This window comes from Balaenoptera acutorostrata, chromosome 2, assembly GCF_949987535.1.
Source record: "Balaenoptera acutorostrata chromosome 2, mBalAcu1.1, whole genome shotgun sequence".
In the NCBI taxonomy this organism is placed as follows: Eukaryota; Metazoa; Chordata; class Mammalia; order Artiodactyla; family Balaenopteridae; genus Balaenoptera; species Balaenoptera acutorostrata.
The window spans coordinates 154,614,141-154,631,595 of NC_080065.1; the positions used below are offsets into that span (position 1 = coordinate 154,614,141).

Genomic DNA, 17,455 nt, shown 5'->3' on the forward strand with positions numbered 1-17,455 from the left:
TACATTTTGCCACAGTCTGCACCACTCCCTTTTGTGGCTTGGATGCTGAGGCTGGGAGTTGGCTGCGACTTATCATTGCATTTGTGCTGTTGTTTTTGTTGGTGTACGGAAACAGTTCTTCATACTCAGGTCCCTGTCAAAACTAGGAAGATGAAAGACTCAGAGTGCTTGAATTTCACCTAAAATGGGAGAGCACATATTTCTTCATGGAAGCAAAGACTACGTGATCCTGTTTACTGTGCAAATATGCACTTGGCCAGCTTTACTTGTTTTAATATATGCCTTATCTCCATGTGCATGTAAATATGTTTTGAGGTTAAAAAAAGTATGCATTTTCGGGGGTTGAATTTAAAAGGAATCTCCTGGCACGTGATGGGTGATGTCTGTGCTGGGTTCCTGAAGCTAGAGGTGGGCTTGACCGCTCGGACAGCCATGAACCTCACCAGGACCCACGTGTGTCCTCCCTCTACTGCTCCCCCAGTTACAGTGCTCTCCACTGCTCCCAGTTACAGAGTTGTCGCTGAGGCCATGGCCAAGGTGGCAACTGTGGGCAGGGAGGGAGGGAGAAATCCTGAATAGCACTGATGCGATCCAGATGCTGCCCAGGGCAGGGGAAGGTCTCTCTCCTTCTTGCCTGCAAGGGACTGATGGGTGGAAGAGTGGAGAGCAAAATAAAATAAGGGTTACCATTAATTCTCATTATTCATCGTGGTGAAGCTCTACAAAGTCACTGGGCAAGATGAATTAGTGAATGCTGAACCACTGCTGCGAGGGGCGCCTCTGGTCACCATTTTCATTAACCAATCAATACCTAACCTTGTTTGATGCATGTTTCTGTTTAAAGACATCTTACTGAATATATATTGTTGATTTATTTACATTGCACTCACAGCCAACAGCACCGTAACTCTTGCCTGAACAAAGCTCACGTAACACGTATTTTCTCCGTAAGGTACATCACGGCCTTCTATGCTCAGGATCGCTAGACAGCCCTCCAGTGCTAAGCTACGGGGCCATTTTAAACAGTGAAATCACCCACAAAAGCACAAACATGCAAAAAAAGAAACGTGGCACTAAATATACTGTGGATTGGACACTTGTTTACAGTCTGGGAGCTGAAACAAGAAATCAGAGCATGGCCTTGTTCGACTTCAGCTGGGGACATGCACGTCGGGGGACTCAAATTTTTTGCTGCCCTGTCTATGTATATGAATGACCATGAAAGCACTGCACGTATTGATTCTGAGATTACAAATAAATGTTAGTGAGTAAGCGAATCAGCAAATACAGGGTCTATGAATAATGAGGCTTGACCGTTCTCCTTTGTTCCAGAGGCAGACTCAAACTCTGGGGTCAGGAGATGTGGAGGATGGGGTGGGAGTGGGGAGCAGGGTCAAGGAGAAGGGAATTAGATGGCAAAGAGCCCCCTGTCCATGCTGGTACCTCTGCTGGCACACCTGGGAAGGGAAGGGGAGGGGGGAAGCAAGGCCAGCTGTGCACCAGTGTGATTACAGGTGAAGGAGGTGAGGCAGCTGTGGCGTCTCCGCTCCAGTGTGTCTGAACCATGTGGAGGCCTTTAGGGTCCATCTAAAAACAGACCTTCTGACTGTTACCTCATAAAAATTACTAAGTGATGTGCACCCTAGATCCCCATGTCCCGTTGCTGGTCCTCACCTGAGTCCCACCGACCACCCACTGGGGTAGACATTGGGCGTGGGGCGGAGGATGTGGGTGAGCAAGGATGGGGTGAGGGTCAGGGATGGTGCAAAGTGCATGCTCTGCCTCTGCACGGCCCTGCCTTAGTGTCTTGCTTCCCAGGACGTGCCCATAGCAGGGGTCAGGAGGAGACTGAGAGGGCTGGAGCGGAGGAAGAGGGAACCACCCGTGCCCTGGCGTTCTGCTCCAGTCTGCCAAATTCCTGAGACTGACTTACATTTTCCGCAGGTTGGGCAACTTCTTGAAGATACCAGTGGCCTCTAGAACAGATATCTCATTGTCGTTCAGTCGGCTACACGGGAAGCAAGCAGATGAGGCGGTGGGTTAGCTGTGGATGGGACACCTCCTCCATTGGTCCCCCATCCCCCCGTGGCTTCAGCTGAATTGCCACCTGGACCTCACTCAGTCCAGGTCAATAGCACCACAGAAACCCTCCATGTACCCCATCAGCATGGGGGGCCCAGCAGCGAGAGGAGGGGTGTAAGGAGGGGCCAGAAAGGAGAGGAAGACCCTCTGCCGAAGGTGTATTCAACTTTTTGAACGCTCAGCACTTAACAATCAAGTGCCAATGATTTGCCTTCATTTTGTAGGGGTACCAATGACCACTTAAACCCCCAGGGAGGTTTCCCCAGGTTCTTCCAACTCTCCAAGCCACTCAGGTCTTTCCTGACCACATCCCTCTGCTAAGGGCAGCTCAGGGACTCCATGCCCAACATTCATATAAGTTCAGGGAGGGCAGGAGAAGTCAAAGATAATAATAATAATAATAATAATAATAATAATAATAATAATAATAATAAAAAAGACCACCATCATTTATGCAGGGCTTAGTCCATGCCAGGATTCAAGATAAAGTCTGTGCTTGCATCCTCTTACCTAATCTTTGTAACCCCCGTAGGAGGTAGGTATCAACACCTCCATTCTATAGCTCAGAATCTGATACTCAGATCTGAGAAGCAACTTGCCCAACCTCAGGAAAACTGGAGAAGACAGGAGTCAGGCCCAGATCCGTCACCCACCCCATGCTGTAACTTTGAGCTCTGCCACTTCTGGATAAACCAACACGCCTCTTTATTAGCATGGATAACCAGAGGCTCAGATATACCTGATCGTTCTAGCTGTTTTTTCACTTTAGGACAGTCATTTATGCGCTATCCATCTTTCCGGTTATGTTGTAAGCGTCCTAAGGGCTAGGAGGGGTGGTCTGCTTTGTACACCAGGGAGAAGGGTGGGCCTGGCACAGTGCTTGGCTTGCAGTGGGTGTTTGGAAAATCTTCGTATCGATAGAATGAATGAGCTGTCTTTATTTGTGAGCAAGCTGTCCCCCGAGGATGCTTGCGGGAGTTTGCCCTCGTCCCGGGACGCAGGGGACACCAAGGAGCACCCAGGTGACTGAGACGGGAGGGGGCCACCTCTAGGAGCCCACACCCACCCTGGCTGGCTCAGGGAGACTGGGCGTGGGGACGTGCAGGGGCTCCCGCCTGGGCAGCACTCACAGGTCGGTGACGTATTCGGGGAGGTGGCTTGGGACACGGGCCAGCTTCTGGTTGGAGCAGTCCACGATGGTGCCCTCGCAGCGGCACCTGTCCGGGCACACGAGGTCCATGAAGCAGTCGCTGCTGAACCTGCTGCGGTAATCCTCCGAGCCTGGGGGGGGGCGCCAAAGAGGGGGCGTCAGTGGCAGCCGGTCCGGCATGGGGCGAGGTTGTGGGCACTGGCGGTGGGGAGACACGGGGCGGGGGGATGGCCCAGTGACAGAGGCAGCATTGTCCTCATTTTTTGGCCACATTGCTCTGCCTTCCCCGCCCCCCAGCCTCCAGGCTGCTTGCTCTCCCTTTGGTCTTTGTCATTCGTCACTTTCCATTCTAATGCCGCAAGCTCGGTGGGCTCTTAAGCTTCTGTGGGTCATGGACCTTTTTGAGGTCCCTGTACAGAATGTGGTCTACAATTTACGGGGGGTACTTAGTCCCTGATGCCCATGATCCACGGACCCTCTAAATATTCATGAGAATCCAAATGAAGAGATTTTGATGGGGTTTTGATGGGAGCTATGCCAGGGGTGGGAATGAGGTCAGGGAAGAGGGTCATAAACTCAGTTGTCTTCAGGGACAAAGCAGGTAATGAAACGATAAAGGGGGCCCAGCACATGGCAATCAATACCCTTGACACCTGGTTTCATGATTGGGAAGCGATCATGAGAGTTGGGGTCCTGGGGAATTGAAGCCCACTGCCTTAACGTTCGGGAATTTGGCTCAGGGTTGCCTGATAATTCTTTTAAAAAATTATTGGTGATGAATTCAAATGTAAAACACTGTAAAGGCAAGTACAACTCTTGTGAGGGTTAGATGTACCTGCTGCCTTTGAGAGGAAGCTCTGTTTAACTACAGTGAAAAGCCAGTTCCAATGAGCTAAAAGTAGTTGGAGCTAAGATTAATTTTTGAAATTGAATTTTTCTGGAGGTTACATACACAGTAATGGTAACAGGGCCAACGATGTGCTGTCTTGAGAGATGCCCTGGGGAGCTGCTTTAATGATCAGAAATGATCCCCTGGCACCTGGGCGAACCTCTGTGAGACCACAAATCTTGCCCTTAATAAAAGGGAAGCTCTGGTTCTCCTATCAGACAAGAGCCAGTTGATGGGGGTCGGGTCTCTTTTATTTTCACCTTCAGCGGTTCATCAGCACAATGCCAGGCACAAGAGCTTGGCTCACATTTGTCCAATGCATAAATGGGGTGTCCTTAGCACATAAATTGTTCCATACGTGTGTACTTCTGCAGTGTTTCAGAGAACGTGAATGTCATTTGTTTGCCTGGCTAGTTGAGGTGGACCTTGGCCATCTTATGTGTATTAGGAGCAGAATGGGGCATCTGCAGTACAGAGGTTTTAGCAATAGAAGGCATGGATTTGCCCAGGCTTTGCCACTTACTAGCCTCAATCTCTCCACATGTAAAACGGGAATCACATAATTGCCCCTATCTCACAGGGGCTGTGAAGATTTGAGGAAGATCAAGGTGGTGGAGAGCCTCCGGAAAAGGGTCAAGAGTTGTACAGATGTTTGTGATTCTATTTTTTTTGCGCACCTAGCGGAACATTCGGCATGTCAGAAGCCGTTAAAACATCAGCGTAGTGAGTGAGGATAGCTGATGTGTACTGAGCATGGATCACGGGCAGGGCACTATTCTTTGAACTTCAAATGCGCGAGCCCATTAAATCTTCACAACACTCTGAGGCTATTATGACTCCATGTTATCGATGAGGAAACTGAGGCCTGCAGGTCACTCAGGACGTGGCAGAGAAACGAACCCAGGCAGGCTGCAGCCGGGGCTCGTGTGACTAATACTTTGCTTTACTGCAGATGTGCTTTTGGACAAAACCTTAATCCCAGACCTAGGAATGATCATAAAGTCAAGCTGGTGGAGGTGAATTGAATGGCATTTTTCCCGCAGTGGGCTGCAGGGAGACAGGAAGCAGATGTCTCCACTGCCCTTTTGGTTTCTCACTCCTCACGTTTTCTCCCCATGGTAATGCCTGATTAGGGATGGACTTGGTGGATCTCTGATTCTGAAGTGACATCATCCACCTGAAACAGAAGGTCAAGGCCTGGACCTGTCTCCTTCCCTCTTTGCTCCTTCCCCATTCCCCTCCTTCATCCCACTTTCCACCTGCAGGCTTGTGTGAGCAAAATCCAAGCAGGTATCCCAGATGTTTTGGGCGGCTCCCTGGTCCAATGCATTATGCAAATTTCTCGCCCTTGGCTTGTCAGCATACGTCCCACTGAATAACTCTGACCTGGGCTGTTTCCGGCCCCCCACCCGCCGACGCATCAGCGTGCTGAGTCCTGGATGAATTTCATCACGCAAACCCTGCTAGATGACAACCCTCTCTTATTCCCCACGGCGGTTCCCCACGGTGATGGTGTGAAGGGGCTTTTCGTACATAGGCACGTATTTTTCCTTGAGAAGGTGTCTAGGATGGGATCCTTGCAAAGCGGAGGAACCCTGAGTGATCAAAGCCAGAAAGACAGGAGGGAACACAGTTTGCTCGCTGACATGATGAGCCTGAAGATGAGCACCGGCTGGGCTGCGGCTGGGGACAGCCGCCGATTAAATGCGTTTTCGTTTCAATCAAGGTGAGAGCGTCTGTAGTTAGCAGGAATCGCTCTCTGTAGTATACTTAGATTATAACTGGCCGACCTGTGCAATGGAGCTGCTGACCCATTTTAATGAAATGATTTTGCAATTAGATTCGATAGACTAATGTGTTCTTTCCAACACTTTTCCCCCTGCTGTTTTTGTTATTGCCCTGGTTTGTAATAATGAGGGGGTCGGAGTGTGGTATTTTATATGAGTGGGAGCCAGAAATGTTAATAACGGCGTACGTACAAAACTGAAAGAGTGCGTTCCCCAGTCGGAGCCAGCCTGAAATGCCACCTCCATCACTTCATATTTCATTACCCAAACTACTCAGGGTTTCTCGGAGCCATTTGTTATGCCTAATGCTCATAACTACCCAAAAGTATTTTTAACTTTTCCAGAGCTTTAAAAGTCAATTTCAATCTCAATGCATATTTGTCACTGCCAGAAATACTTAGTAGGAGAGGAGTAACTGAAATAGGCCGTTGCTTCTTGTCTTTAGGGGAGTTGAGACAGGAGAGATCTCGCAGGATTTGAACAAGGGCCATAAAACTAGACGCCGGCTGAAATGGGTCTTGGGAGAGCTGATGTCACCTGGCATCTCCCCTGCTCCTGCCCTCGTAGCCCTTCTCCCCGTCGGTGGGCAGCTCAGAACGACGACACTTGGGATGTGAGCACAGAGAAACTTCAATAGACCAGGGGAGTGGAAATCCACAGCAACGCGGTTTTATTATGAATCCCTGCCCTGCCACCACTTCCCAGGAGAGGATGTATGTAATGTTTGGATGGTCACGGGGTTGGGGCAGGTGGGGAGCCAAAGCTCCCATCCTTTGGATGGACTTGGCTGCAGAGGCCAGCGCTGGGGCCAGGGTGGCCGCTGTCACTAGCAGTCTGCATTATGCATCATCCTCTGGGCAACCAGTTTGTTTAATGGAAGTCACAGATGCACGGTTATCAGAGCACCAAGGACCTGCCAACGCACGTGTCCAGAGATCTCCTCTTCTACCTCCAATACCCCTAAGGTGGGTGGGATGAAAGAAGGAGGAAAGGAACAGAAAGAGGAACTGGGGGGAGTAGGAGGCCTGCTGGGGCACTTCAGCTTGAAAGGACAAGCAAAGGTTATAGGTCATGAATGGAATCAAGAGAACATCGTTATCCACTCGTCGGCAAAGGCCAGGGGACCAGACACCAGTTGGCTGGAAAACACCAATTGTTTACCAGGAGTCTGGAGATTGGTTGGGCAGACGGCTGTCCTAGTAAGGTCTCCCTGTCAGAGTCTAACATGAATGCAGCTATCTGCCTGGAAGCAGAGGGAAATGGCCACGGCCTGTAGCTGGTCACTGCCTGGTCACAGCCAGCTGCTGGAGGACCAGGGAGGCACCCGTGGAAGGGCACCCTGTGGACCCACTCCCGAAGGCCTGGCCCTGGCATGGTGGCGGCAGTGCCGAGGAACTCAGAACGCCCTCTCTGTTCAGACGGAAAGGAAATTTCTCTAGGCCCGAGGACTTGTTCTGTACCAAATGGGTCTTGGTATATTCATGCTGGAGGGGAGGAGCCATGTAAACAGGGATGCTTGCTCTCTTTCTTGCTCAAGTCATTTTCTATTAACAGAAGGAAGTTTGAAAGGGAGTGTTAGTTTTTTCAACTCCCTATCAAGTCAAATCAAGGTCTTTTTGATTTTATAACTCAAGGCCATGGGGCTGTCCGCAGCTGGGAAAGCTGAGGATTACAGTTGTAAAGAGCAGCCATGCTGGAGTCCAATGACCCTGGGCAAGTTAATTGGCCTCTCTGAGCCTCAATATTCTCATCTGCAAAATGGGACTTATAGGGTGGTTGTGAAAATTAAACAAGGTAATGATGTAAAATAGTTCAGCACCCAGTCGATAGTAAGCACATGAGAAAAGAATTCAGAGAGGTAAATAGGACTCTCCATTACTCAGCAATGGCTGGAGCCCTGGCTCTGAGGGGTAACCTGAGAGAGAGGAGACAGTGAGAGTCACAGATCGCCATGGAAGCCCAGAGCCCAGCTCCTGGCTCAAGCCAGGGCCCTCTCTCACATGGGACAGGACACACACTCCACGGCATGAACCAACAACACAATCTTCCGGTTACACTGGGTCTAGGATTTATCAAGAAATAAGCAGCATGGGAGGTGCCAAGACGCCCCTCTCTTTATTATCAGAGGCAGTGGGCTTCTGCACAGACCCCACATGGCACTGAACTAGCACCACTGAGGAGCCCAGCACTTCCGCCTCATGTTAACTGTGCTTGGAAGGTCAAGGAAACAGCTTGGACTTTAGGCTGCATGGGGACCAAAGTACTCGTGAGGAGAGGGGGTCAGTTCCAGAAGGAGCCTCAGGTTGCATCCAGTGTCTCAGACTCATGGCAGTTTCATCATTCTCATGCTCACATTAAGTCCTAATGCTTCCGATAAAGATGGTAGGTGGAGGGTGGGTACCAGCAGTATGAGCTTTGCGTTAACTGCCACGTGGGAAAAGGACCTCGGGCTGGGACTCTTCCGTGAAACAAAGGGCATACGCCTTGGGTATACGTGTTCTCTTCAAGAAGAAAAACAGTGGTGTCTGAGCTCAGACCTAGCTACTTTACCACTTGGCTGGCATCCAGACCAGATTTGGGGGATGGCAACTCCATTTGGGATAGAGATGTGGATGCAGATCTCAGCTTGTCCCCCATATGCTTCCCCATCCCTATCTCAGCCCAGATCTGCTACCTGGAGGTGGAGGTGCTCTGTGAATCCTTTGAGACTCCCACCCCACCCCACCCTTCGTGAGGCTGGACCGAGAGAGGCGGGTCTGGCGGGTGGTGGGCTGCGGTGCTCCAGAGCAGAGAAGAGGTGTCCAGCGGTGGCGGGCCATGCTGCAGGAGAGCGCGGTGCTTTCCGCGGTGCTTGACAGAACCATGTTCCGTTTCCATCGTTCCACCACATGGTTAGATCAAGCACAAAGGAAAGCCCCGCGGCGACTGGTCAGAGTCAAGGTCAGGAAGCAGCGTCAGAGAGAGGACAGGAGCGCTCAGAGGAAGCAGCGTGGAGAAGCGGAAGCCGGAGCAGGCCCCCACTGAGCGTGATTAGTACCGAGAGCGGGGTTCCACAGGAACACGTCCGGAGACAGGAGCCCTACCGCCCTTCACGCCCCGCCCCGGCGGAGACACACAGGAGGAAGGGAGAAGAACGGGTGGGAGGCCACTGGACATCCCTACTCAGGAGTATCAGGGCAGAACAGATCCTTCCCAAGGGGAATTATGACCACAAATGTCTGGGATCGTATCGCAGGCCTGAACTGAGCCTCTGAACCCCCGCTCAATCACACCGTTAGATGTGCCAAGACGTGGAACTTAGCAGAAGCATCTTCTGCATTCTCTGCTGCCTAGGGCCCCTCCCATAGCGGAGTGGTTTCATGACAGGCTGTTCCCCCGGCGCCTTCAGTAAAGAGACGGGCCACGGTTCCTAGCGGTCTAGCAAAGCTGCAATGCTCTTCTTTAGAAAAAGTCCCTCTGATGTCTCCTCAGTATCCTTCAAGGCCCCCAGAAACCCCTGCCTGACAGATGTTCATCCCAGATCAATCAAGGTATAGTAGAGAAGGGGTGTGACATTGAGAGAAAATACATGTTCCTAGCAGGGAGAAAGTCGGGGAAGCCACGGGGCCCTGGGTTTGGGACTGAGAAACCCACAGTCACAATGATCATGACAAAGAGCCTCTTTCAAACTAAGAAAAGGAAAGAAAGTGGAAGATACCAGATTCTAGGGTCCTTCCTGACTTCCGCCATGACTATAAATCATGGAGTGGGCCGAGGAGACCAACAACCACTTGTTCTTGATGCCATGGGCCCAGGGAGGGTGCCCAGCCTTTACACCCTTATCTGCAAAAGATCAGCGGCCGTTTTTATGAATTTCCACCCAAGCCGTGAAGAGGAGATGTGTGCATCTTGAAGAGACCAGAGTCAGGGCATCTTGAAGAGACCAGACTGGGACCCTCACTGCCCTGCCCTGCCCTCTGACAGGGTCACCGTCCCTCCACAGTGTGTTTTTAGGACGAGATGGTGGCAGCATATTGACGTGTATAGGTTATCTGTGGTGACTGACTGGTGAGTCCAAGTCACTCCACAGCTCCGGATCTAGCTCCACCTCTTGCTAAGCCCTCCCATCCGACCGACTAGAGCTGGCCACTGTAATTTAGACTCAACTCTGCTTTGAGCCCCTCCAGACAGGCAGGGCTCTGCAAACACTCTGGTTTGGGGATTTCGTATTCAAGATTGATCAGGCCCTCGGCACCAGAGCAGGGAAAATCCATCCCTTTCGTGCCCCTGTCCCCAAGCTTTAAAATTCCCCTCCTTCTCTTTGGTTTCCTTCAACAGAAAGAAATGGAGGGGCCCAGGAGAAAGTTATCAAGAATCTTCTCAGCATATCGGAAGTCCTGGGTTTCAGATCTTGTCCTGAAAATACCACTCTAGAATCTGAGATAAGACTTCCTGCTGTGTGAGCCTCATTTTCTTCCTCTCTAGTATGGACTGGGTCATCTCTGGGGGCTCTAAAGTTTTGTGATTCCCTGAGAGATGTCTTGCCCTTTGCCATGTTTGTACAGATGAGGACAGGGAGTACACCACTCTGTACTTTTCACCACCAGTTTCTTCTTGCCAACTGGATCTCCATACACAAAGTGGGGGGAGGCATGACGGAAGGCAGACAGCATTTTCCAGCCGCCAAGTGCTCCCCCGAGGATGGGCTTGGGGTCTCAGGCAGCCAGATGGTACCTCCTGAGGAGGCCTTAATCTGATGGTCAGATTACCCCAGCCGGCAGCATTCACCTCTAACCCGATCTTGCTGCCCAGGGCAGCGGATACAGCTGATAGAGGCAGACACAGTGCAGCTGGGAAGCCAGATGCCCAGCCTAAGGAGGGGCTTCATGCGTTGCAAGAGCAGCCCTCAAATTGGCTCCTAATTACATCAGCTGTCTTTGCAATGGGAGTGCTTTTAGGGGAAAGTAAAACGCAGACTTATTATCTGTCAAATCCAGTACGTGTCACCTGCCCCTCCTTCTTTCTTCTTGAGCTTCCTGGAAACACAGAGCTTTAGAGCTATGGCTTCTGCATCCCTCAATGCTAAGCAGGTCTGGGCCCCAGTGCCTCTCAAAGCCAAGGCCTTTGGAGTGCACCAGTAGCTAGCTCTCTTGACCTCTCTTGTCTGTAGCTACATAAAATAAGAGCATATAGAATGTTATATGTTAGGATCATCACAGCTCGAACTTTCTCTGCCTTTACAGGAATAATCTTTCTGGTTAGTATTGATGTATAAAACATTTTTTAGACAGGGTCAATCCAAAAACCCTGCCCCTTTTCCCTATTTGTTTCTTTGTAAAATTTCCAATCATTCCTACCCCACATTGGAAAAGAAGCCAGGGTTCCTCCAGTGCAAAGATAGGTAGGTAGTGGCAGATCTAGAGCTAGAACTAAGCTCTACTGTTTCTAGGTCTGCTGGCTGTTTTCCTCTTTCTCCTACTTAGTTCTGTCTGTACCCCATCCCCAAACCCAGCCTACAGTCATTCCGAGGCAATGGCTGATCCCTGGGCTGATTCCATCCCCGCCCTATGCCCCAGGGTCTTGGCATCAGGATCTCGAGATCATGATGGGACCACCCCCCCACCAGCCCCCAGACTGAGGGATCGGGGTTGGCAGATGGTACCCTGCCCTCCTCGGCCTCTTATCACCCCTCTTCTTGGGCACAACTGCTGTTAGAGGTAATTGACTCAGCCCCAGCCAGACATGGGTAGGAAGAGAGGAGGCAGAAGGAACAAGAGGTGTTAAGTCATGAGGAAAGGGCCCGGGGACAAGACAGTTGTGCCTCAGGGCACAGCTCTGGGCTGGGAGAGCGTTTTCCTCCCTGAGATGCCTCGGCCCCAAGAAGGAACTTAAGGAAAGAGTTCAGGGCCTGAGGTTGGGGGCGGGGCCATGAGGCTGGGGAAGGAAGTCATCCAAGCAGCTGGGCCTCCTTCCCAAATGGCCCTTCTCTCCTACATGCTGCGTGGTGTCGAGGAGTGAGCCAGACCTGGGGTCCGAGCCTGCCTTTACCGTTTGCTTGCTGTGACCATGGGGTGCCCCCTCACCTCTGAGCCCTCAGCTCCCTCTGCTGCAGCAAGGGGACCTCTCCTGCTGATCTCACAGGACTACTGGAAAAACCGAGTCAAACTAGAAGCCCTGAGCTGCTCATCAGCGGCAAGAAACTGCTCTTGTAACTGACATTGTTATTCTGGGGAAGACACATTGAGATCGATGTCTCAGACTGCCGCCAAGTCCCTGGGGTCCCTCCAAGCCCTCTCAAGGTATTTGCTTCTGTTGAAAAAAATAAAACAGCTCAGGCTGATCATTCTGGAGGCACGGACTGAAGAATTTGACTTTGAGGTCAAGAATAACGTGAAAGAAGTGGAGGTCTGCCTGCTGGTCTTCTCCCGGCGACTAGGGCCGACACTGGCCTTCTCCCCAGGAAAACCCACCGACACAAGATGCTCCGGGCAGGGAGAGAAGAACAGTTCCTGCTGACACACAGATTGTGAGGGTTGGCTTCACCCCATCTCACCACATCATACTATCAACGTCTCACCATTGGGAGCACAAAGCAGCTTGGTGATTTTTTTTCCAGTAGCAAACAACACAAATGATAGTCATTTTTAACTGCCTGTTCATCCAGCTCTTGGGTCAAGGAGAGCAACTTCTCTTTCCAAGATGAGCTGAGAATTCCCCTGCCATTCACCAGCCGCCCCCCCACCCCCCACTCCTTGTTTCATTTCTGGGTGCAGTAGGGAGGAAGGTTTCTGGAGAGAGCTTGGGAACTAGAGAGCAAGGCTTTGCTTTCTCTCTGAGCAACACTCTTTGCTGTTCTCTCCATGATCAGAATGCACCCATCTGGGGTGGAGGAGAGAGCAAAAACGCCTGTGAAACCTAGAATACACTGTGGTCCAAGGGCTATACCGAAGGTGGCCATAGAGGGGGAGAGGAGGCCCCAAGGCTCCGTGCTTCCTGCAGCCTGGCCGGGGGTATATTTATTTCTCTATCTGCCACTTGGGGAGCGTGATTTGGAAACTAACACAATACAAAATAAATAAATCGTGGCCTCTAAAAGATCGCACGTGTACAAGCTGCCTCATTCCCTCGTTTCCACCTAGCTCGGGAGATGTGCTGCTGCCTCGGTTCTGTCTCTCCCCAAATCACCCCCCTTCCTCCCCACAATGCTTTTATTGTGTGTGTGTGTTTTATTTTAAATCCATAAGCTAATTGGTTTTCTGCGGGGCTAACTGAATTTTCCCAATTTAATTTGCAAAGATGCTCCCCAGGAGCCATGACAGCGCGCGCTGTCCTCCAGATTGGATTACTGGCCTCTCCGGGGCTGCTGGACTCTGAGTCGGAAGGTGGGGCCCTGCCCCATAACCTGATTACCTGAGCAGCGGAACTTCTTGCTCTTGATCTGGCTGATGCGCTTGTTGGCCAGCCGGCGCGGGCTGCTGCAGCGGGCCCCGCTGGTCTCGATGGGGTTGTCCTGAAGGTAGTCGGCCAGCCACTTCAAGTGGCAGTCGCACACAAACGGGTTTTGGGCTAAGTGGCTGCGAGAGGGACGGGAGGTAGTCAGATGGGACCCCTGGTGCCACGTTCCGCCACCACCCTGCCTGGTGCTAGGCTCTGGTGCCAGGCCCCCTCCCTCATCGCCCCAGGAGGCCTCGGGGGAGGTGGGAGCTGCTCTCAGACGAGACCCGGAGAGGGGGGCCTGAGGTCTGCTGCCTGCAAAAGACAGTCACAGGTGCAGCCGGCATCCCGTCTGGGGAAATCAGCCTTCCTTACTCTCCCCACCTGGGTCAGGACCCACCCCTGATCGTCTCCAATCTCACCCACGCCAATCCTGAAGGGCAATGAAAGTTGCAGGCTTAGGGTTTATGCTGAGGGCAGACTGAATTTTATTTCTCCAAGCTCAGGAACACCCGGTACATAAAGCAGCTGGCATGGTGTCGGGCACAGGGCGGGTGTTCCATTTATAGGAGCGGGTTCTGTTCTTACCATCCTCAGCATCGCAAGGGCAACAGCACCACGGGCCTGGCTTCCCCCGGCGCAGTGAGAAAACTATCCAAAGCACCACACTCAGTGCTCAGCACGTGGTCGGGGTTCAGTGTGTAGCAGCTGCTCTTACCCTTTATTGGCTCCCGTCTCTGGCTACAGGGGCAGTAAGTGCCAGACGACTCAGAAGGGCTCCAGAAGCCCCCAGGCTCATGGTCAGGCCTGGGGCTGGAGCTAGGGTCTAAGCTTAGGGGTGGAGCCATCAGAAACACGGGCTGAGATCCGTACTCAGGTGTCATCTATCTAATGGAACTATTTAGGAACGTCTGCAGGGCTTGGGAGTGAGGAACTGTTCCCTAACGAGGGTGGTGGAATACTCCCGTATTATTCTGGTACAGCGTGCCTGTACCAGAGGCTTGGTTTTGCGGGCGTTGGTGGGCAGGAATGGGTGATCAGCAGAGATGGAACCTGATCAGAATACAGTGGCCACAGTGGTTAGAAGAGCAGGTGAGCAGCCGCTCGGCCTGGATTCAAATCCTGCTTCTTACTAGCTGTGCAACCTTGAATAAGTTACTTAACTTCTCTGTGCCTCTGGTTTCCTCGCATAGAAATGGGGGATCACAAAAGCACCTACCTCCTAGGGTTGTTGTGAGGCGTAACTGTTTGGATACAGGGAAATCACCCAGTGGGGTGCCTAGCATGGTATGAGTGCTTAGTACAGGCGAGCTAGCGCTATTATGATTTTTTAAAAAATTGTTTTTTCTTGGGCAAGCCATGCAGCATGTGGAAATGGTAGTTCCCTGACCAGGGATCAAACCCACGTCCCCTGCATTGAAAGCGCAGATTCTTAACCACTGGACTGCCAGGGAAGTCCCAAGCTAGTGCTCTTATTAATATTCCGTTCTCACTGCAGGCTCCAGGACTCCTCCTGGACGGGCTCACTTTGCCTTCATTTTGAATGTTCTCTGCGACTACGTGTTTGGGGTTGCTGGCTGCCTGGGCACGCCCTGGCACTCGAGGTGGCATACTCACAGCGTCTGGATGGCCTGCAGAGGGGCAAAGAGCCCCTTGCTGATGGTCTGAAGCTTGTTGTCGTATAGGGAGAGCAGGTTGAGGCTCTGCAGGTCCTGAAACGTGTTCACCCGCAGGCAGTTGATCTTGTTGGCATTGAGGAGCCTGCAGGCAGGAGAGAGGCTGGTGACTCACTAATCCTTGTGATGACCTGTGGAGCAAGGGCCACGCCTGCAGGCTTCCCAGTGCTCTCCTGACAGCAGGGGCTCCCGCCCTCAGCAGAGAAAGAGAGGGACTTGCATGCCTGTGGCCACCGAACCCCCAAACACGTCCGGGCACTCATGCACCCGGTCACCACGGACGCTGTGTGGTACACCGATCACTTGGAGACTTCCCCTGCACCCATGCTCTCGGAGGGAGACCCGAAACGGCACCCTGTGTGCTCCACTTTCTGCTTTAGCATGCAGGGCTTCCAGGACTCAAAAAAAAAAAAAAAAATCATTTGGCACAATTATTTTGATGCTTTAGCTGATTGACTAAGGGTAATTTTGATTCAGAAAATTCCTTAGAGTTCTTTTGGATCACTGATCCCATTGGAAATCTGATGAAAGTTATAGGTCATCGTCCCAGAAAAAATACAGCCGTGGGTAGGCATGTGTGCACACACATACACATCCTTTCTCTCTCTCACACACACACACAGAAACGCAAACACACACATGGATGGAGTCCTGTGTGATTCCGCAAATAACGCATGTTCTGAACACGCTGTTTACCCCTTTCATATGGTGATTCCTTCTCCTCCTCTGTATCTGAGGCCAAATGTCAGCTCCTCAGAGAGGCCTGCCCGGACCCCCTCATCTCCAGTGCGACCCCTACTAGTGTCTCTCATAGCCCCCTATTTATTTCCCTCGTAGCACTTCTCTCAATTTGTGGTTAGAGGATAGTTGTTTGTTTTCTTGTTTATCATTTGCCTCCCACCCAAGACGGCAAGTTCTACGATGGCACAGAGGACATTATTTTATTCCTCCCTTTATTCCTAGTGCTTAGCACAAGCAGTTATTAAGAAATACACTCAACTCCATATGCAAATCCAGGGGGTCACTCTCCTCTAAGGTGACACCTATCCCCCAGGGTCAGCCTTCCTATCCATGAGGGACCCCGTTCTGCCATGGGTTTAGTTCTTCAGACCCGCCCCGGCCAACCAAAACCAAAAAAAAAAAAAAAAAAAAAAAGAAGCATAAAAGGAAGCTGCCTTTCCGGTGAAATGCTGGTCCATCCTAGGTGATGCCATTAGGGTTGTAGAAGTGTTTTCCAGAATGGGGCTGGCAAGGCAAGCACTTTGGGTCCTACAGATGTCCTTTATGATCCTAGGCTGACTAGCTGTGCCCTTGAACCTCGTGTGAAATCATTGCTCACCCACTCTTGAGTGAAAGTGAGGGGGTTACTAAGCTAACCAGCAAAAAGCTGGAATTTTAAAAATTTCTCTTTTCAACGCTGGCTCAGAGCTTCCCTCATGGGGAGGGACCCATGGGATGCATCATGGCTGGCTGGCCTCTGGAGGCTCTTGATGCCAGGGTCCAGGGCACTGGAGCTGGTAACGGAGGGGCTGCCATGGGAGCTCAATCATCCACGCCCCCACTCCCTTGCTGCAGGCCCGTCCTGTGAGGCAGGCAGCTGTGGCGGTGACAAGAGGAAGAAGAACTGACGTTTAATCTGGCTAATAACGGGCAGGGTCCCAAGGGTTCACACAGATGTCCTCCTGCCTCCCAGTGGCAAAAAAAGCTCACGTTGCTAGAATACTTTTCACGTTTTCCAGCGTGCTTTCCTGACATCCTTTTATTCTCACAGTAACCTGGGCAGATGGGCAGAGCCAGCCTTGCACGTTACAGTTGAGGAAACTGAGGCTGAGAGTTTGGTGGGCTTGTTCAAGGTCACACGTTTCCCAGGCGCATGCTGGATGCAGTTGTGGTACTCTAGGTCTCTGGAGGGTTTAGTTTCTTCTTTATGAATGCCTTATCTACCCCACCCATCTGTCTATCCCCTTTGTAGCAATTTCCCCCAAGAATTTACTGTGCTTTATATATTAAATTTTAGTCAAAATCACTCTATTTGGGGGGTATTCCAAGGAGGATGCTATGGGGCAGAGAAACAGGGAGAAGAGGGAGAGGATCCAACAGGGCTAAGTCCCCACGGGTCAGGAAGGAACGCTTCACACACACACATTGTTTGGTTCTCTTGCTTAAAAAGAAAAATAAAGTATGCGGTAGATGATTTGTACCAAAGCTTGATGTTCAGGGCCTTCTGAGGGCATCATCTTGCTAGGAAATATCGAATTATCAGCAAAGAGACCAGGTCAGAAATGCCAATCTCATGACCTGAGGATAGAATCCTCCCTGCAGCATATTGCAACATCCCACATGCAACTCTGTTCATTCAGCCCTCCCAGTGTGTTAAAAACTGGGACGAAACTATAATGAGTTATCACCTCACATCAGTCAGAATGGCCATCATTAAAAAGTCTACAAATAACAAACG

The 17,455-nt window shown here is 51.2% G+C and overlaps 1 protein-coding gene across 3 annotated transcripts in view; it reads right to left on the reverse strand.

Annotated features, from left to right (window-relative positions):
• SLIT3 (slit guidance ligand 3) overlaps positions 1-17,455 on the reverse strand; it is a 625,193-nt gene that overhangs the window by 91,091 nt on the left and 516,647 nt on the right. For all 3 annotated transcript variants that reach the window (XM_007171383.2, XM_007171384.2, XM_057541374.1), the window contains 4 exons: positions 14,939-15,082; positions 13,298-13,461; positions 3,213-3,363; positions 1,934-2,008 (listed from right to left, as the gene is read on the reverse strand). In XM_007171383.2, coding sequence (XP_007171445.2) covers positions 1,934-2,008; positions 3,213-3,363; positions 13,298-13,461; positions 14,939-15,082 — 534 coding nt within the window. The remainder of the gene's footprint in view (positions 1-1,933; positions 2,009-3,212; positions 3,364-13,297; positions 13,462-14,938; positions 15,083-17,455) is intronic.